The following is a 20,538-nucleotide window of genomic DNA, read 5'->3' on the forward strand; positions in this document are numbered from 1 at the left end:
GTCCTTGGAGATGTGAAACTGTTGCAGATAGTGCCACTCCGTACATACCAAGTAGTACTAGCGTCAACCTTAAGCGGGAGTTGCCGTTCAAGCTTTTCTGTCAGCCTTGTGCATGGGCTGTGCAGTTTTAAGAGTTTGATAAGTAAGGTTACATCAAGATAGCATCAGATTTTCTGAAAAAGCCTCTTCTCTCTTTCTTGATCTATCGCCCTTAACTCAGCAAACCAATATCACGGTGATATTTGTACTGGAAACCATTCGTAGATCCATCGACAATTCGTTCAACTTTTCCCACGCCCACATCTTTGGTTTCCGAGACGTCCAGAACGATTTCCCTTGATAAAGTACCCCACCACTCGATCTGAACGATCCGGTACCTATAAGGTTATCTTATCAACATCACGAGCACGAAAAAAAAACCCCTACCTTTATGGGTGTATGTTGAGCCTTAGACTCGATAACTGCCAAAAGAGTACTAATTCAACCAAGTACAAGCTCAACAGACACTCAATACAGAACCTTATCGACATGGCGGCTTTACCAAAACGGATCATCAAGGAGACGGAGAGATTGATGCAAGAGCCGTATGTGAATCTTTCAGATTGGATCGTGCATGCCGTAACTAACGAAAACATACAGTGTTCCAGGTATCAGCGCAGTTCCCCATGAGGACAATTTAAGATATTTTGATGTCTCGATACACGGTCCATCCTCTTCTCCATATGAAGGTTAATACACTACGGACAAGTTCTAGCACTTTCAGTAGGCTAATGTGATTTACAGGCGGCATCTTCAAGCTGGAGTTGTTTTTACCAGATGACTATCCGATGACTCCTCCAAAGATTAGATTCCTTACAAAGATCTATCACCCAAATATTGATAAGCTCGGCAGAATTTGTTTGGACGTTCTCAAAGGTATGTAACCTCATTTTCATGTCCCATTTCATGGGTTTGCTTCATATGCAGTCCACTGACCCCGACTTGTGCAGGTAACTGGTCTCCTGCACTCCAGATTCGAACAATCCTCCTCTCGATCCAAGCTCTTCTCGGGGCTCCCAACCCGGACGATCCATTAGCTCCAGAAGTGGCAAAGAGATGGAAAGAGGACGAGCCGGCTGCAATTGCGACTGCTAGAGAGTGGACAAAAACTCATGCTGTGGCTTAAATCTGATCTAGTCTCACAGCAGTGGATGTTCATACACGAATTATGGTTAAATGAAAGGGTGCAAGAGGTTTTCAGTATGGTAAGGCACTCTTGCTGTGCGAGACGGCGTGGGTGCAGCGCTAAAACGATTGAGCGGTTTTTGGTAGAGACAGATATCTCAAGGTATTGCGCAAGACCTTTTTTGTGATCCTATTAGCATAGTCGAGCCAATTTCAACCAACGAATTTTGCCTTTTTTTTGATACTAAGGGCCTCCGTTGTTCAATCTTTTACAGAGCTCAATGTTCGATCCGATATGCAAGATATAGGAGATGGAAACTCAACGAAATTATCCCACGTTTGGGATCCGATCTCTCTTCTGACGAATACCCAGTGGGAAAGGAGGACATCAAAACACTGAAATCATTTGGTTGATTCAGGATATTGCCAGTCTATCCCCTTTGATTAGTATCAACTTTTAAATATCTGACAAGGCATTAATCAATTGTTTTTCAAAAATGATGTTAAGGTTACATCCTGTCGAGATATATGATGTAGTTTGGTACCATTCAAACATCGGACCTTGATCCGATCGACGTACGTGACCAGACACTCAGCCCTGAATTCAAGTCTAGTTTCCTTCCAGTACCAGACAAAAGAACACCCGCCGCTAAGCTTATATGGTTCCAGGCGACTGATCGCCTTGTAAGCAAAAAATTAGATTCATTGACGGTTCGACCAACTGTTGAATACCTCGGTGCCCGAGGTTGGACTATAGCACTGGTGTGCGGTTTATGGTCGCCAAAAACAACTCGGGACATGGAACTGACAATAGTTGGGTAGAGTGACACTTTTTGCAATGCAAGTCATTTAGACTAATACGTAAAATCTATCCCGCATCACTTTCAACACATGCTTATCGACGTTTACCATATACATGCCCCAAATGCTCAACCCATCCAAGAATCTCTATCAACTATGCAGGACTTGGAAAAAGGACTGGACCTCTATCATCAAAAGATCTTACGGTAGCTAAAACTGGTAAGGAGTATCAACCCACGTATCACGCTGAACAGGTATTGATCAGGCTATATCGACTGTGGATTGCATGCGTTCTTCAATTACAGTGGTGCTGTACAATTGACGCGAAACAGTTCTTTCGACATTCAGACAAAGCCAACAAGCCGAAAACCCATTGACCTAATAGTAGACGGTCAATGCAAGAACTACCTACTACCTACTACGTCTTTACGCAGACAATTCGAGCAAAACTGTAACTTATCGTATTCACTTGTCTGAGTACGGAATTCGGACGTTTCTACTTTCCCCAGGTTCCCCATCTTCGAGAACGACTAATCTGGCACCCAAGACTTTGGTGTTATTTTCCAATCCACTTTATTAGGCTTACATGTAACATGCCAGTCTTTACCCCGCGAAATTCCACATTTTTGGCCGAGGAGTTTTCAAGAAACGGCTGATAATCCGTTGCATCATCAAATCTTCCTATTATTTTTGGATCCCTTTCTTCCATAGCCAATTGCCATTCCTGTGCCTTCGAGCACTTGCAATTGTGTCGAAAATTGAAAGAACAGAACATTTTTCAGCAGACCACGAGCTTGTAGGTTAACCCACGGTCAGAAGACTTGACAGAAATTACATGTCAAAACCCATACCTTTCGTCTCTCAAAGATTCTGCCAAGTTTGTATCGAAGCCTTTTCGAGACCCTTCTCCGGGATGTAACTCCTCCAACTTCAATACCCCAGATCAATTGATGACGATGCGTGCTCACAGGGCGTTCAATTGGTGCATAGCTTCTTCACTGCCCTTGTCAGACAGCTGGGGCCCCTTATCAACACATGGGCCACCAATCCATCGAATCTTATTCCATACATTATTGCAGAAATCTAGCCCAACATTCTGCAGAATCCAAAAATCGCAGCATGTAGGTAGCGTATGATTTGGAAAGAAAGGCACAGGAACTCAGAAATAACCTTGCGGTGAACAGGCTTCGTTGTTAGTGTTCCGTGGGACCCGTTTATGATAATGGGAACGATTTTAATCCAATCCGTGTTGATCAACGTGGAGGTTGGTTCGTACGTTCGTTCGATCATGGAAAAGGCCGCTAAGAAGGCCAAGAGGGAAGTCCCTCCTCTTCGTTTTCGAAAGGAATGCATTTTGTCATTACTGGCACAGAATTGATGAGGAGCTTGAAAAATTATACCTCGGTGGGTTGCTAAAGAGGAAAGGTCTCAATTCAGATCGCTCGACTAAGGTCGATAGTACAAACCATCAAATGCGCCAATGAATGTACCGGTCAAATGAGGATCTTCTCGAGATTGGGGAAAACGCCACTGAACTAGCTTGGGAAACCACATTTGACAAGGATATTTTGGAATAGTGGTCATGCACCTAATAAAGTATGAGAATGCCTCTTGAGATATATGGAGATTAGCATGGCCTCTAGGGATAAGAAGGTAGAGATGCCCATGGTTTTCCTTCTTGTTGTTCCAGACTTCTTTAATTCGCTTCACTACATAAATCTTCCATTCTCACTGTAGGGCCCTAAAACCAGTCTTAACATCTCTCTTCTGTGTTTTCATCCCTACAACATGATTCAAGAATCCTCTCCTCCGAATCACTCTGACAATTCAATGTCAAACTCACTCGATAAGGACATTGGCCCTCTTGGGGCCAGTACAGCAGGCCATGTGGAAGTTGTTCGTACTGTTTCGAGAGTCCCAGGAAATGCGCATTACTACGAGAAAGATGGTGTGCGAACATATGGAGACGATGAAGACCATGATCAGGAACCACCGGTAGGCATGTAGAAGATATGTTTAAGAATTTGTGGCTAAGCAGTGCTTCATAGATGACTATGAATCGATTGATGTCTTTAGTTGCGATGGCTTTCTTATGGACAGGTTCCCAGATACCAGTATATCTTTTCGGTGAGTCATTATTTTACGTCAAAAACAGTTTCGATCTAATAGTAACTAGGTGGTATTCCACCATATATCTACGGCGATCTGGGTGGGTCAGACAGGTGGACTTGGTTTGTGTTATCCAATTTACTCGCTTTGGCAGCGGTTTGTCCATTTGTAGGAGCATTGTCAGATCTATTTGGAAGAAGGTACATTGCCATCGGTGGTGCTGGTTTGATTGTCATTGGAATGATCGTTTGTTCCACAGCACATTCCATGAACATTTTCATCGGTAGGTTTCATGCTGCAGATCAAATCACAATATGCTAAATATTACAGCTGGTATGGCTATCGCAGGCGCAGGCGCTGGTATAAATGAATTAACAGCACTTGCTGCGACCTCCGAACTTGCACCAACAGCAAAGCGTGGAAAATATGTTGCCGTCCTAATCTTCACTATTCTACCATTTACCCCATCTGTGCTCTGGGGTCAGTTGATCGCATCGCATTCCAGCTGGAGATATGTTGGACTGTTCTGTGGTCTCTGGGCATTCATGGGGCTCGTTATTACCGCAATATTTTACTTTCCACCTCCCCGAGTAAATTCTGAAGGCCTCTCACGCAAAGAGATTATATCTCAAATTGACTTTGTAGGCGGATTTCTCTCAATCGTTGGTCTGATTCTTTTCGTCGCTGGTCTTCTATGGGGTGGATATCAGGTAAGTACTCCTATCTTGACCCCTTTGTAAAATAAAAAGAAGCTCACCAACTAAATCCAGTATCCTTGGAGATCTGCACATGTACTTGTTCCACTCATCCTCGGTGTTGCATTCATCGTCGCCTTCTGTTTTTGGGAGGTCTATGGGACTAAAAATCCCATGTTTCCTTCTCGACTCCGAAAAGAACCGCGCATCTTAGCTCTCACCCTCGTCATCACCTTCATCTCGGGTGCAAACTTTTTCTCTGTCCTCCTTTTCTGGCCCACGCAAGCCTTCAATGTCTACGGACATGATCCAATTGGTGTCGGGATTCGAGGTCTTCCTGTTGGCTTTTCCATTCTCGTTGGAGCATGCGTTGTTCTTTGGCTCTTATCTGTCTTCCGCGGAGGAAACCGTATGCTCATGATTATTTCATCTTGCATGATGACCGCAGGATGCGGTGCCCTTGCTGCTGCTGACCGTAACAACATTAACGCGGTATATGGTATTCTCGTCGTAGCTGGCCTTGGAATTGGTGGTATCGTGGGTGCGTATTCGGCTTTCTTACTCAGTTTCCCCTAAAAGAGTTTCAGCGCATGATTACTGACTCTCAAATTTGAATGCAGTTCCCGCCTCAATTATCACCACTATCATTTGTCCCGATGACTTGATTGCCACAATCGCAGCACTCACACTCGCTATTCGTGTAGTTGGTGGAGCGATCGGTTACACAACCTATTATAACGTCTTTCTGACAAAGTTCATTCCCGAACTTTCCGTCAAAATTGCTCTTGCTTGTTACGCGAATGGCATTTTTGACCTAAAAATCATCAGCCATATTGCGGAATTAACCGGCGCAAGCCTTCTAGATGAAATCTTGCCGCTGGTGGGTAACAATGTTACGATCTGGAATGAAGTTGTACTTGCAGGCCAAGAAGCTTATGCTACTGCATACCCATGGGTATACTATGTCAGTATTGCTTTTGGAGCAGTTTCAATTCTTGCAAGTATCGGGTTGGGTGATATCAGTAAATACATGGATGATCATGTCGCAGTTGTTATGCATTGATTTCTCAAATATGTATATTATATGAGGGGTATATTCGGTTGATCAAGTGAGCGCCGGTATTAGGCTTCAGTATAGGGGAAACAGCACGATGCAAATGAGGTGTCAAAGGCTTATTTGTAAATAGCAATCAGGGCATTATTAGTGCTCGTATCATGACTCAATGGAAACGGTTCAATTAAAGAGCAAATTTCAAACGATAAATATTCAGTACTTTCTCTCCTTTCTTGTCAAGCGAGGAAATCGTGTACATTCTTTAACGCGATTGATTCATATTCCGGCATTTTCATCTCGGTACCCTTTACACCCTAATCATCCTTCAATGATTCCACTAGTGTACAAGCACCTGGATAGGTATTCAATTACCAAATCTGAAAAATCAAAGTCACGTGTATTTGAGCTCAATTGTTGGTCTCCAACACACACCACCTTTACTCCACTCCACTTCAATCTACACCACACCCAATATCGACATCAACTCCACTTACACATTCCAAGAAATGAAACTCTTACATGAAACAAGACATACATTCCCGAGGCAGAGGCCTTTCCATTCCTTTCCTTTCCTTTCCTTTCCTTTCCTTTTGCCCCCAAAATTTACATGAAGCCAAGGATAAGTGTGCTCTTAGAAGTTAGCGCTGGCGTGTTGGAAAGTTGGTGGAGATATGTAGGAGACTTCGGTTGGGTAGAAGTTGTAGGTAGGTACTAGGTAGGCAGAATTTTAATGGTGAATGGGGAAAGGGGAACGGGGAACGAGGAAAGAGTTAGTTGGGGATTGGAATGGATTTTGGATTTTGGAGTTGGAGTGTGGGGATTTTTTTGAAGGGGTGGAGGAGTGATTGATGATGTAAGAGGGGAGAAATGTGAGGGGGGCTCTGTTTTGTGTTGGAGGTGAGGTGGCTGCGGTGGAGTGGAGTTGAGTTGAGTTAGAATTGGATTGTAGCCTTGGATATGGAGGGGAGGAGCGCTGAAGAGTGGCCGTCAATTCGAATTGTGAGTTGGAATGTCAGTTTCACATCTGACAATTTGAGATTTTGTGTAAATCGGTCGATTTAGGACTTTTTGATTTACATTTTGAGGGAGAGATATTCAAGTATTGGAAGTTGTTTTTTGGGGGGAAAGAAAAAGGAATTACTGTTCTTGTTTTTGATCTGGAATATGTAGGAGCTTTAAAAATGCTTCACTGGGAATTTTCCTCTGCATTGAGTTAGATAGATGTTATCTCATAATATTACTGTTTGGTTAAATCTTGTGCACATTGTCAATTTTAGAAATTTGAGAGTTTCTAGCTTTATGATGTATATATACGGAATATGCTTTCTGGGAATGATTTCAATTTGGTATCAAGATGTAGATGTACCATGCCTCTTCCAAAACATGAGGAGAGTTCTTTCGAAAAGTATTTGTAAGGTTTGGGGGGACCTGAATAGGTTAAATATATCCCTTACTTTTCACTGAGAAATTCTCAACACTTGTTGATTAATTTCTGCTCAATCAGTAATTCCAAGAATCCCCCAAAGATGAAGAAACTTACTCTTTAGAAAAGACCTATATTATATATCAGCACAGTAGACCTATGAATTTTCTACTTTATGAACAAATGTGGTGCATTCGTACAAGCCACATATATCTGTAAACCCCAAGCTCTCACATCCTCTTCTCACAACAAGGCAGTCAAACAAATATTTGCATAGGCCGCGCTTGCGAAATGCAACAAAGAACTTGTTAGGCACGCTTGAGTTATAGATTCTTGGGATCAACTTTGTGAAGCCGCCCCCGCGGCATCGAATCCTGGGTGCGGCAGTGCTCTTTGGCGCCTAGGACGAGGAAAAGAAAAGAGGAGAAAAGGGTGCCTAAACACACTGTCTAGAAATGAGATATGCAACAAAATGTAACTTATGTTTGGGTACCATAAGGTGGATTGGGGAAAAATAATTTGTGATTAAGATGTTATTTGTAGGTATTGTTTGGGATGCCGTCGCTTATTTGTTTTGGGTCATTGCGTGGAGTCTATTTTTCCCCCTCAATTCCTAGCTCGCAGCTTTTATCCGTCCGCCCAGGTTCATTGTTATGTCCGGCTTCAACGTCCCCCAAATTGTTCTACATAGTATTTGTACTTCACAACCTCATACCTCACAAACTCGCCACTCTTCATCCTTACTCCTATCATCACTTTCCTGAATCTGTCAGATTCAATCGCAACTCCGCCTATATGACCATTAATATGTGATCCCCGTATAGATTTCGAGTCCCTATAAGTCTCTAATTGTTCCCTGCTAAAGCATCTCAGTTCTTCATTCAATAGCTCAGCCGTAAGATCAGAACCCTTTCCATGATTATCATTGATTCCATCTAGAACGAGCAGAAACTTCATCCCGAGATCCTTGTGCTCGAATCCTCTATGGGCCATAGGATTGAAGAATTGATGATTAGTAGAATTTTGATGGGCTTGAAAGTAATCCCACATGTGAGGAAATGAGATGATGCATTTTACTTTGACCCAGCCGGCACATAGATTTGCTTCTTCGGAAGATCTTATATGTGAGGCTTTGAACCATGATGCTGTGTGTTCCCCCGGATTTTGGAATGTGTATATAGGCTTGGTTTTTCCGAGGGGATCGTCTACGCCTGTGGTGAAGAAGTGCAAATTCTCAGCGTGTTTTGATTCTTCCGTTATATAGATAGAGACCGAGGATGCTTGTGGAGTAACTTCTAAGCAAAATTTGCGGAAACAAATCTTCATGATAGGCGACCTGTCGAGAGCATCCTGAACAGTTATTGGGACGCTTTGTCTTTTGGAATCGAGAGGTTGAAATAGTGGTCTGGGGATGGCGGAAGGCTTAGAAGAATCGGTCCAAAGATAGGCCTACACCATGATTAGTATGGATGAAACTGAATCAAATTGAATTTCATGAGAATGGTGTGACTTACACATGTTGGAATTTGACCGATTTTGATAAACAACCGATAGAAACATGTTGTGTTATAACCTAGATCCGAAATCAACCTTGACGTTGTACGTGCTATATCATTCGGGGGTATCCCGTCCTGAGGATTCGCTATTTGCATCCACTTTGATTGTATGGACGATAGACTCTCACCAGCCTTAACAAAAGACATTAAATTTGCTAGCTCACCGTTGTATAATGAAGGTAGACACCCTTCGGCTGCTAAAAAGGAGTATTTAGCAATCAAGGTCTTTCGAGCCTCTGGTCCGAGATTGTCCCGGACTTTTATAGAAATGGCAACGTTCTTTAGCCACGAAATCCATGGCTGGTATAATTTGGCATGAGGTAACAAATCGTTCATTAACAATGCGTGTGTCTGGGAGATTGTCTTCTCGTTATTATCCTCAAGTATTCTCTCTAGAACTTCAGCGAGATGCTCCGATTCCGTTGGTCCATGATAAGCTCGAACATGACCCAGAATACTCACGTCCATGTGGTCGTACGTATCAAAATTTCCAGATTTGCGTGCGTAGTAGGTTAACCATTGTTGAGCAGTCTCGAGGTGACTCCGAAACTCATCTCCAAGTGGACGCCCCACGAATAACTTCCTCACATTGGCTACTGCTTGTCTGTAATAGTCCGGGACGATATCTTCGCCGGGCCAGATAAATGGCACGAGTGTTCCATCATCGGAAAGATGGCAAAGATTGCCGAAATCTCTGATGAACGTCTCGCATATCGCGCAGGACATCATTCGACGTTTATTTGGTAAGCCGCGGGAAAACATTTCGTAGATGATGTTCATTCCGAAGTCCCTACCTGTTGGATCCGAGAGTCTAAGATCTGCATGGAATAGGGGTCCTCCTCTGTTTCTTTCGTTTTGGTGGACGGTTAGTTGCATTGCTGCTACTAGAGGTTGGATTGCGCGATCATCTGCGCTCAGTTCGGAGATATGATATCCATCTGGAAGATCTATGATCTCAAACTCTTCCTCCATCTTGACACAGCTTGCCATTTCTACCGTCATGAATTTCATTATTTGGGGATAACATTGAAGCCTTTTAATAGAATTAATTCCTGAAAGACACCATGGTACAGCCAGCAAAGAGTGTGCCGTAGAGAGCTGCTCTACGGTTCCATCGCACTTGACGCAACAAACATCTTTCAATGTTGATGTATTAGCCCATAATGAATATGTAGAAGCAGTTTGAATACGCTTTTATTCAGTTCTGAAGGAGTTCTTGAGACTATCACAATGAAAAAGCTCCCTTTAGCGCTCTCAAAGTTGGTCCTTCGCCCATACAAGCGAAGTATATCGCACTCCAAGCTAAGCACACATCCATCTCACCTTATTATTTTGACATGGCATATAAAAAAACTCATATAGTATCATGGATATGTCTGTTCGATTGCTATAAGCCCCTCTCTTATTGCAAGCCTCGCAATGAGTAAGTAAACGTAAAAGTGATAGGAACTTAAGAGCACGTGTTAGTAACGTGATCGGCTGTAGAATGTTTCCTCGATCATGACAATCTCGGCTACTGAAGAAATTATTGGTGGTCCACAGCTACTCTTCCGGATCTATCGATGTTTTGTTGTTGTTGATTGGTGATAATACAATGATGTGATAGATAGTCTCTTGGAATATGTACTGAACATACAGCCCCTTGAAAGCAGAAGCCATTCACATCATTTCCACGTGCGATTCCCGTATTTTAGTGGAGTCGCGGATGTGGAACGGAATATACCCTAAATGAAATTTGTGATATCTCGTGCATTTATTATTATTAAATCATCTAAAAATATATATAGTTTCGATTATGGTTAAGGTTAAAGTTATGGGCAATGATAATTTGTTCTCGCACGAGAAAGTCGAACCCACCCGGGGACCTCGGGGACTTCCAATGTTAATATACTGTGAAGAAGCCAAGAAATTTCAAGACGATCTTTTTGACAGTCAAATAAGCTAGCAGAAGTGGCAAATGTACAATATATTTAGGTAACTTACCAGTCTGAGGAATGCGGGCAACTGAATGCAGGTAATCAGATCCAAATGGATTGATTAAGTGCTCTGCGACTCTCGAGCGAACAATTTGTCCTGCCAGTACAGGGGTTTTGACCGGATACGGCGTCAAACTATCATCGTTGAAAGCTTGAAGCATGGCAAGCAAGCATTCCCGGCGCTTAAAATTGTGAATTACGCTCAATTGACCCAACGATCTATGATTCCCCATATCCACTTTACCGGATGTAGTGCGTGATGGCTTGAAACCACTACGGCTCTTAGTACTGAAGTCATCCCACTGTTGAATTTCCAACGACTAGCATGTCTCATTCTCCAATAGGTGAAATTAATCTGGTATGGCGAAATTATTCAATGGCTTCAATTATCAGTATCATGTCCAGAATTGTTGATTCTCCAATTAAAAGAAGACGGAGCCGAGTTCCCATCACTATTGCGATGATTATTGTATGCTCCCAGCCAAGAACTTTTTCCTTGACTGAGCCATAGGAGTTGTTGGGGTCCGTAACACTTCTTGAAATATCTCGTTTATTTTTTGACGAGTATCCTTGGACAAGGTCCACATATGATCCAAGCTGTTGAGAAGCGCTCAAAGTGATCAACTATGTGGGTCGTTGATAGGGAAAGGATATCAAGGATATCACGGTCGCTCGCCCTTCTCATTGTATCCTCGCTTCTGAGCTTTGTCGAAGGAATTCGTTTTATGAATACCTCCCCTTCCCTTTTCTTCGGAAGTCCCCATGCAAAGTTTCAACTTACGTGATGACCTGATGTCTGGACACAGCGAGTTGGAGGTTGTTAATCAACCTTTCGAATATTATGGTCCACAGCAGCATGATAAATTTAGTCCAGTGGTTGACGGCAACAGACAAATAGATGAGAATGGGCGCCCATACTATCAAGAAGAGACGAAGTTCATAGGAATGCCAGTGTTCCCCGCGGAACTTCCGTTCGATAGTTACAACCAATCCCCAATCGCACTGTCACACAGGACATCATCAAATCTATCAGCCCAACAATATAGCGCTTGCTCGGAGGCTCCATCATCACCGGCACTACACAATGCACTTTTGATCCAACAGCCAGTGTCGACGGAGAAAGAAGCAATAGTGTATACAGAGGATACGCAGAGGAAACGAAAAGTGTGGAAATGGTATATCTTAGCCGGTGTCATTGCATTGATCGTAATCATAGGGGCAGTGGTTGGAGGAGTTGTTGCATCTAAGAAGAAGAACGTAGCTACTGTCGATCGGATACCCGGTAGCACGGAATCTTCCAACAGCTCATCACCCACGACTTCGTTGACGAATCCACCGTCAAGTAATTCACCCCCCTCAACGATCACTGCATCGTTGGCGAGCTCTACCGTTGCTCCATTCCAAAGAAATGTTGCCGCAATATCCTACCAGTCCAACAATGTCAATAACTCTAGAGTGTATTATCAAGACAACCAAGGCAATATACTGGAAGCACATAACAGTGCATCGAGTGGGAACTGGTCGATAAGTTCAGTTGTTACCGCGAAAAATGGTTCATCGTTTGCTGCCGCTGTCACAATGCCTCAAAATGATTTCGTAGGTTGCTATATTTCCGGTAGCAAAGTATCTACTAACAGGGACACAGGAAATCACTGTGTTGTACTCAGATTCTAACAATCTTCTTCACGACATCATATACGATGCCGCTTCAAACTCATGGAAGGAAGGAACCTTGTCGTCCGAGAAGTACATCATCTCCGAGAATTCAAGTGTTGCGATTATGTACTGGCAATGCAAATTATGCAGCAATACCACCATCATCGCTTTTCAAGATGCGAACAACAAAATGCAGGTTGGAAATCTGACTGCCTCGGGCTGGGATTTAACCCAAATCATGGTTGACGTTGTAGATAACACTGGTCTTGCGTTGCAGCCATTTTACCGTCTGAATGAAGCAGATCAAATAAACTTGTACTATCAAAATCCAAGTAGCGTCATGACTATTTCAGCTTGGGAGTATCCCAGTAAGTTTCCTATAGAATTGTTTTCATATATTTCAGACTAATGAGACCCTTTAGCTCAAGCTTGGAAGTTGGATGCCGCATCGTACTATTCCTTCACATTCAACATGCCAATCGCATCATCTGCATCTTACTCACGTGTTGACTTTACTGGCGACGTGGAAACCGGTTTCGAAACCTGGGGAGAAACGCTCGTACTATCGCGTACTGGGATCAAAACAAACACGTATTCGGGAAATATAAATGGTTGGTCAGCGATGGGATCTCATCCATCCGCAATGGCAAACTCGACACAAAATCCGAAAGTATTCAAATCCATAGCAGTTACAGCGATTGGAGCTGCGTTTGCGGTTGTGGAAATTGATGGGAAAGCAGATGAGATCGAAGCGTATCAAGTGAAAGATGACGCGATAAATTGGGACACGGCTGGGACCGTCGATATCGGCGATGTCTGGGGGTAAATGAAATAAATATAATGTATGTGTTTATCACGGGAATTCTTGTACATAAATTGAATTCGAGGGTCCGGTGCCCTTTCTTTCTTAGGCTCTTATTGCCTTGAATTTTCATGTCAATGGTTAGATGTCCACTTCTTTCTTTGATTTTCAATGTTTGTATTAAGGAAAATCGCAATCATGAATGAATGGTCGTAGCCTGGTGTAAGCTGATTTCTTCGTTTGCATCACCGAGTCTATAAGCTGCATCACACCCTTGCAACCACCTACCAACTCGACAACGCCCTTTTTGCAGAGCTTGTATGTAGCTTTAAAGCAGCGTAAAAAATCTCTCTCATCATTATATGTTATGGCCTGCCCTCACCAAGATTCTACGCCAGAAATTACCTCGTTTTCTTTCGAAATCTTATCCGGCTTCATATTTTCACCGCCGCTCTTTCAGAACTTCGATATCATCCAACCTTCTCGACGCCTTGCATAAAAGATGGACGCTAGCTACAACCTATCACCCGAAGACATCAGCGACGAATCCTGGCAAGAATTTGTTGATTGGGATGCCGCAAATCCAGTTGACATGGGCACAGAGTGAGTTGGCTTAAAAAAAAATGCTAACTCATAGAAAAAGGGCTGGGCACTCGACAGGCTCGCTAAGTATCGAATTGTCAGAAGAAAATCCTCGCTTGGAACAATATTTACTGTATATACAAATTGCCTCTTGACATATGGTTTGGCTTTGCTCACAAACAGCAGCCAATACAAATATGGGGACGGGCACGCATACCCCAACACAACCTGCGCTACTTGCTCATCAGAACTTGATATATCGGAACTTGCACTTTTTACAGAAAACCGAAATGTCTATTGTAGTAAAGGCAAGGCTGATAATCATCCTCCACTATCCTGTGTGCTAGGTTGTGGGTTGAACTTTCATACCTTCAAAGATCTCAAGGAGCATTGCATGATCGCTGATCATGAAGCCCTCCATTGTCCCATCCCAGGCTGCTCCAGTGCATGGAGTGGTTATAATCAAGGTAAAGCTCATTTGGAGAGATGCCATGGAATAAGCCAATTCGCATGCTACCAGTGTGGAGACTTATTCTGCAATACGACGCAGCTCGACAATCATGCCTCTGTTAGCGGACATTCTGCATATATTTGTCGATATCCTGATTGCGAGTCAACAGCTGGGAGACTTAGTGACTTGATTCGGCACCAGGCATGTCACAAGGCAGATGTTCCCCGTCATCCATGTCCCCATTGCCGCACGTAAGTACACTCCCATCATTCAGGTACAAGATCGTTAGAGTCGCTGATTGACCCACTTAGATATCGAGGTAGGAACGGGTTCAAGAGAAAGGACCACCTTAGACAGCACATCAGAAATTACCACAAGATTGAGATCAATCACACTGGCAACATATATGAGTCTCCATTTCTCTGCACATATGCCAATTGTCAAGACTATGATGCGATGTATAGACAAGATCTTAGATCTCTCGACGATCTCACCCAGCACATGCTGACCGAGCACAACTCCTCTGCATTTTTCTGCAATAAAGTGTCCTGCGATAGAGTAGGACCTAACGGTTTCGACACGAAAAAGCTTCTTCAAGATCATATCAAGAAAGAACACCCTTCACCATTTCAGTGCACTCATCCGGGGTGTGATCGGGTCGGTTCTAAAGGCTGGCTTCGAGAAAGAGACCAGAAGAAGCATATGTTGCAAAAGCATGGAATCAGCCATTAAAACTGATGAGGAATGGATCAAGTTTGTCTTCTTTATTCTAGCAACACTCGCATATCGACGGCTGTCTGGGGATAACTGTTTTTGATGTTCGTCTTTGTCTTGTTTCATTTGTTACTCACTCGAGTCTCTCTTTGATGTTTCGTATCTTATTTATTTCATTATATCGGAACTTGCGTTACTCTTCCAATAAATCGAAACATAAAAACAGAGGAGGGAGGTCTGACTTGGCAAAGCAATGAAGGAGGGAAACAGAAACACTTGAGATGTTTTTCTTGTTGTTTTTCCTTGTACTTTTTGTCTTTTATTATGGTTTTGCTATGTTACATTGTCTTTTGTCATGGAATTGTTGCCTATTAGATAGGATACAGTGACCTTTACAATTACTACAGCTTTCCTTTATTACTGAGCATCAAAGCCCTCTTACACTGTACCATCTAATCGTTCAACTTCATGCCGCACACCATTTTCAGAACCTTGCACTCACTCTTGTGACCTTGTTCATTCCATCCTTTAGTCTGACATTCCTGTATTCGTAGTCAGCCCATCAACCACTCAGAAACGAATCTTTCCAGACATGAAAACCTACCTTGCCACAATACCAAACTTCGCTGCAACCTTTACATCTTGAAAGCCGCTCCTCATTATCTTTCCTCTCACACGATTGACATGTCACCAGATCCACTCGGCTGTCTTCTTCAAAACTTTCACGAGCTTTAATAAATCTCTCACTCATTCCTAAGAGTTTATCCAAAGAGGATGGTATGATCTACATTTCTTCATCAGCCTTGAATCAGGTCTTCAATACGCAAAAATAACTCACAGTAAGATCAGCCCACACACACCTGATGTACCCCTGTTTTCCTTCTCTGACCCCATGCCTCCTCGGGTTCGGCACCACAACTGTGTGTCCTTTCTTCAATTTCTTGATATCGAAATCATTTCCATCTCCACTAATGTTCCCGTTTCCGCTTCCCTCCAATTGCGCAGGCGTCAATGGCGCCTCGAGAATAATCGTTAGCGCGAACGACGCGCTAGCAGAATCTGTACATATAAAAGTTGGTGTGGTGGAAAGCGTCATATTCTGGGAAATGGTTGCTAAAAGATATGTTTCTCGGGGGGTTCCGGGTGAAGTCTCATTAGGGGATGCAGTGGAGGAGGGATCGGCGGTGGGGTTGAGAGGACAGGTGGAGAACGTTAGGAAGGCGGGGGAGAGGAGGTTGGGGAAGTCGGGGGACATTTTGAGGAGAATTGATGTCGGGACGTGATTGTCGAGTTGAATTGGTGAATAGTCAAGTTAGGATGAGGATGGGAGGGGATTTCTGAGATAGATGATGGCGAGATGATTGACGAGAATTTTGGGATGAAACACAACATGAAACGTGCTGATATGAAGGAGCTCAACCCTCAGGTATTTTGGCACCTCATTCGATTTTTCTTGTTCAATTGGTTGAAGATCTGTTACAGATGCCCAATCTAATCACGGACATGAGAAGACTGGACGAATAGTATCTCGTATCAACGATGATTGAAGAGATCATTCTCTTCACATGCTAATCACGTGTCGTACTGAAGGTCGTTATCATGAAGTGGAGTGGATAGGTTTTGATTTGACATGCAAAGCAAGTCGAATACAGTAAGTTGAGTTGTTCAATGTAACGGGGGGTGGTAGATCCCTCCTGCTTTACGACTGGGCGGGAAACATCTCTCCACCTTACTAATAGTATGGCCACTCATCATTCCACCACGGAGACTCACCGGTAATCACCAAATTTTCGGTGGAGCAGCGGATCGAGTCAGTCGTCATACATGCATAAACATGATAATGACAGTGTACGACCCAGTTCTGATATTTGAGAATCAATCCCACTCACGTTTCTACAATTTCGACGAAGTTGTTTCCAAGAGACAAGAAAGAGATATCAAGATGTCTGCGGATTCAATCACCTCTACCCGAAGCGGGATCCCTCCCATCCTCAAATGCCCATTCGAGATTAGGCTAATGATCTACCGAATCCTCATTCCTTCAATTGACCCTTCGGCAGACTTCGACTGGACATCGGCTTGGGATCCAAACCACCCGAAATCTCGCTGCGAAGAGCATAAACTCTACTCACCGCCGATCCTTCACACAAACCAAATGATCTATCGAGAAGTCTTGAACGAACTATATTGTTTCTTACCTTATCGGACATCCATCAGCAACTATGGAATTCGATTCTTGGGCTACACATTCATAAAGCCGCCCCCAGCTTTTCAATACGTACACACCTTGGATCTCACGATTCAAATCAACAGCTACTCTCACGCAAAGATTGCCAACATTTTGAAATCTTGCGTGGAGACTAGCTGCGCAAACGGACACTTACGTCGATTACAAATTGGTCTCTCCTTTAGCTTACAAAGTTTTCAATCGAATAGGGGGAATTCTGGTGATCTTCGAAAAATGCTTGAGAAGAATCTGTATCCTTTACGGAGGAACCTTCGCCGTCTCAATCAATTCGTTGTCAGGAGAGTATCTGCTAAAGATATTTCAAGTTCCAATCGAAGTGTTTCGGGTTCATTCCTGGTACAGAGAGAAGAGTTTTTGGATACCGTTCAGGGGTTTTTGAATCAGTTAGCAAGGGAGGTGATGGATCGGTGTAATCCTGCCAAGACAACTGAGTGCAATTGCAAGTCGTATGCTTTGCTTCAGAGATGAGGGGGGTGATGTGGAATATTTCGATGAAATTTCGTCTTGTTTCGCTTATTATGGAAAACTTCTATCCGTATTGGAACTTTCAACCATCGGACGACTGTTGGAGGATGAGAACTCTGGGACCTCAAATGTTGGATTCTTCTCTGCATCTCTACACATACTATATTTCGGATCAATCCTACATCAAGCATTCCGATGAATGCCACCGCACGTCATGTCCGAAAGATACAATTGCTTGTTTCAATGGAGCATACTTCCGAACATGGAAAGCTATCATATCCCAACATATCTCTGAGATAAGCATTCTACGCTACGCGTATGCCTCGACTCGGTGGAGACGAGAGATGTCTCATCTTATTCACAAAGATGCAAACAAGAAAGAAAACTCATAGACAATACAATTTGAAGCACCATCTTGATGTGTTTCGAAAAGATCCGAGAGCGGGTGAAGGATTTCGAGTTACCACAGAGGAAGGACAATGGACGACGCACGCGGGGGAGGGGGGATTTAGTTGATTTGAGTTTGAAACAAATTTTCTTTGAGGAGCTTATCAAATAGAATGGATAGAAAGTTTCAATAGATTGTCTGGTATTTTTGTGTTAGTGATATTCTGAATTTTTTCCAAGCTTTACAACATTGAATTTCGTTCTCCCAAATGTCCGGGTCATCCACGTGATATGTAAGGTTAAAAAGGCCCCGGCTTCATACGCGCCACGCTCGAGGGCTACACCACCTCTGGTCTTGGTAGTATCAACAATCAGCCTAATCCAAGCTCTTCTCTGATCAAACAACACCATTGTTCTTTCATGGATGCAGACTGCGTGTTTATTCGAAGTGGCCCGACCGTTGAGATTATGTCCGAAATCTGTGAAACTTCTACAGGAAAAATCCATCTGCACGGTGCTCGGTGTTTCCAATGAGACGACATTTGATCCTTACGTCAAACCATAGCCTCTTTTACGCGCTTTAGATGTCAGCAATCACTTCAAACATGGTTTTGTACCTCATGACTATAAGTTTATATCGGGTCACAGCGGGGTTCATGAGAGGCAAGATAGTTCCCACGAAATGGAATACCTTTTACCCATGAAGGTCACAATAGCTTCACGTTCGCACCAGCGTTCAGACCCTCAATTAGCCGTCTGATCAATTCACCCCTGTTTGAATGTTGGACTGCATCTAGGCTGCACAATACGTATAGATGATGTGGAACATACTGCATTGAGAAATATCCCCCAAGCGTCTGTTGTTACCACACATAAAGACAGTGGTACCCCGTCAAAAGTGATGATGGCTTCCCCGTTTCCCTATCTCGTTTTGTTACATTTGCGGTACAGATGTATTTCCTTCTTTATGCTAATATATGCATTAGCATTTTCCTGTCATGCACTAATGGTATGTTTAAATGCATCGAAACCTACTTTCATTTAGCTCCGACTAACGCTTCTATAGCATTGATATTTCCCAATGTAAACACTCGTGGGTACAATAGCACGAGATCCAATGGCACGAGATCTGATGGCATGAGATCTGGCAATAGCCTCAGAATTGTAAGCCTCCTGTTCAAGATATTTGTCATGATGTATCCCTTTTTTGACTCGAGTCGTCGGTCTCTCCTTTGATTCTTTTGTTTCCAATCCTTCCGCGTGCTGACTCTCGTAGCAACCTCTCGGCAACTCCATAACATATGGCTTCTTATCTAGTGATGGGAATGGTTTTCGCCTTGGCCTTCGTAATCTACTCACATCTGCTGGAAATACCGTTCAATATGTGGGCTCAGTCCGAGCAGGCAACATGAGTGACAATTTCAATGAGGGTCATCCAGGAGCCATTATCTCTGAAATTGCCGAATATGCAAAATTATCTCTTCCCGAGGATCCAAATCTGGTTTTGCTTATGGCTGGCACGAATGACATGAACAATTTCAACAATGTCACCACGGCTCCAGATCGACTCAGTGGACTCATCGATGAGATTACTTCGGCAGTTCCAAATGTTACTCTCATAGTTGCTCAGCTCACCCCCGCTTCAAACACTACCGTAGATGCCGCGATGGTCGCTTTCAATTCTAAGATACCGGATATCGTTGCATCTAAAGTGTCCGCTGGTCAAAAGGTTTCCACCGTCAACATGATGGACTATGTCACTGTGAATGACTTGGTAGATGGACTTCATCCAACAGATTATGGATATCAACAAATGGCAAAAGCATGGTTCGCTGGAATTCAGCAAGTGCAGAAGAATGGGTGGATAGATTCTCCAATTCCCACTAACGTCACGCTGGCTCTTCAAACGGCGGTCGCAGCTAGTACTGGTACAAGTACTAGCAGCACTCCCAGCGCCAGCTCCACTAGTACCCAAACCACTAGCATAACTATGGCTATTAGCAGTGGCATGGCCTCTTCTAAAACAGCTTCGGACCGAAATTTGCGTAGCACCTCATTTAGCACCGTATCTCTTTTGGTTTTGGCCAGCTACTTTTTGTACGCCTGAAAACTCTGGGTAATTACTTTAATGTCAAAGGTTTCCCCCTGATTAGGGTTGAATTTAGGAGGCAACGTCTAGAGATAGTTTCCAGCTATGAGATCATTTCTGTCACTCATGAATCTCGGACACAATCAGGAGTTACAGATCCTGTCTAGCTTTTCACGAAGAGACGGGTTGATACAGGTAGCACAGCTAGCGAGGCTTTGGCTCAATTGATTGGACGAAGACACGCTCAGGTGTATAACCGAAAGCTTGATCATCTCAAGAATGAAAGAGAAAGATCAGCTAGACTCAGTGGGAGATACCCACGCGCAAGAATCTTTGTATACACAAGTATTAATTAATTGATAATTT

At 43.3% G+C, this 20,538-nt stretch overlaps 8 protein-coding genes across 8 annotated transcripts; 6 read left to right on the plus strand and 2 right to left on the minus strand.

The window, feature by feature from the left end:
* Window positions 1-528: 528 nt before the first annotated feature.
* Window positions 529-1,165, plus strand: EAF01_004444 (uncharacterized protein; the record flags this gene model as incomplete). The annotated part of the gene is made up of 4 exons (XM_038912698.1): window positions 529-584; window positions 640-728; window positions 784-915; window positions 990-1,165. 4 exons carry the CDS (start codon window positions 529-531, stop codon window positions 1,163-1,165), a joined length of 453 nt encoding a protein of 150 aa, XP_038772382.1.
* Window positions 1,166-2,049: 884 nt separating this feature from the next.
* Window positions 2,050-6,151, plus strand: EAF01_004445 (uncharacterized protein). The gene is made up of 6 exons (XM_038912699.1): window positions 2,050-3,960; window positions 4,014-4,092; window positions 4,142-4,357; window positions 4,405-4,784; window positions 4,845-5,310; window positions 5,390-6,151. Exons 1-6 carry the CDS (start codon window positions 3,754-3,756, stop codon window positions 5,830-5,832), a joined length of 1,791 nt encoding a protein of 596 aa, XP_038772383.1. The 5' UTR covers window positions 2,050-3,753; the 3' UTR covers window positions 5,833-6,151.
* A 1,758-nt stretch (window positions 6,152-7,909) lies between these two features.
* On the minus strand, window positions 7,910-9,774 carry EAF01_004446 (uncharacterized protein; the record flags this gene model as incomplete). Its single annotated transcript, XM_038912700.1, has 2 exons — window positions 7,910-8,695; window positions 8,761-9,774. The coding sequence occupies 2 exons, from the start codon at window positions 9,772-9,774 to the stop codon at window positions 7,910-7,912; spliced, it is 1,800 nt and encodes a 599-aa protein (XP_038772384.1).
* A 1,766-nt stretch (window positions 9,775-11,540) lies between these two features.
* On the plus strand, window positions 11,541-13,260 carry EAF01_004447 (uncharacterized protein; the record flags this gene model as incomplete). The annotated part of the gene is made up of 3 exons (XM_038912701.1): window positions 11,541-12,374; window positions 12,424-12,802; window positions 12,857-13,260. 3 exons carry the CDS (start codon window positions 11,541-11,543, stop codon window positions 13,258-13,260), a joined length of 1,617 nt encoding a protein of 538 aa, XP_038772385.1.
* A 478-nt stretch (window positions 13,261-13,738) lies between these two features.
* On the plus strand, window positions 13,739-15,001 carry EAF01_004448 (uncharacterized protein; the record flags this gene model as incomplete). The annotated part of the gene is made up of 3 exons (XM_038912702.1): window positions 13,739-13,839; window positions 14,005-14,520; window positions 14,581-15,001. The coding sequence occupies 3 exons, from the start codon at window positions 13,739-13,741 to the stop codon at window positions 14,999-15,001; spliced, it is 1,038 nt and encodes a 345-aa protein (XP_038772386.1).
* A 434-nt stretch (window positions 15,002-15,435) lies between these two features.
* EAF01_004449 (uncharacterized protein) lies at window positions 15,436-16,238 on the minus strand (the record flags this gene model as incomplete). Its single annotated transcript, XM_038912703.1, has 3 exons — window positions 15,436-15,525; window positions 15,588-15,767; window positions 15,822-16,238. 3 exons carry the CDS (start codon window positions 16,236-16,238, stop codon window positions 15,436-15,438), a joined length of 687 nt encoding a protein of 228 aa, XP_038772387.1.
* A 687-nt stretch (window positions 16,239-16,925) lies between these two features.
* EAF01_004450 (uncharacterized protein) lies at window positions 16,926-17,699 on the plus strand (the record flags this gene model as incomplete). The annotated part of the gene is made up of 1 exon (XM_038912704.1): window positions 16,926-17,699. One exon carries the CDS (start codon window positions 16,926-16,928, stop codon window positions 17,697-17,699), a length of 774 nt encoding a protein of 257 aa, XP_038772388.1.
* Window positions 17,700-19,034: 1,335 nt separating this feature from the next.
* On the plus strand, window positions 19,035-20,190 carry EAF01_004451 (uncharacterized protein; the record flags this gene model as incomplete). Its single annotated transcript, XM_038912705.1, has 3 exons — window positions 19,035-19,092; window positions 19,150-19,247; window positions 19,360-20,190. The coding sequence occupies 3 exons, from the start codon at window positions 19,035-19,037 to the stop codon at window positions 20,188-20,190; spliced, it is 987 nt and encodes a 328-aa protein (XP_038772389.1).
* Window positions 20,191-20,538: the final 348 nt, after the last annotated feature.

The sequence above is a fragment of the Botrytis porri genome (genome assembly GCF_014898465.1).
Source record: "Botrytis porri strain MUCL 3234 chromosome Unknown BPOR_005, whole genome shotgun sequence".
Classification (NCBI taxonomy): domain Eukaryota; kingdom Fungi; phylum Ascomycota; class Leotiomycetes; order Helotiales; family Sclerotiniaceae; genus Botrytis; species Botrytis porri.

Coding starts and splice junctions, on each gene's coding strand:
- EAF01_004445 (XM_038912699.1), top strand. CDS start 3,754: ATGATTCAAGAATCCTCTCCTCCGAATCACTCTGACAATTCAATGTCA. Junction 3,961..4,013: donor ACCATGATCAGGAACCACCG/GTAGGCATGTAG, acceptor AGTGCTTCATAG/ATGACTATGAATCGATTGAT. Junction 4,785..4,844: donor TTCTATGGGGTGGATATCAG/GTAAGTACTCCT, acceptor AACTAAATCCAG/TATCCTTGGAGATCTGCACA.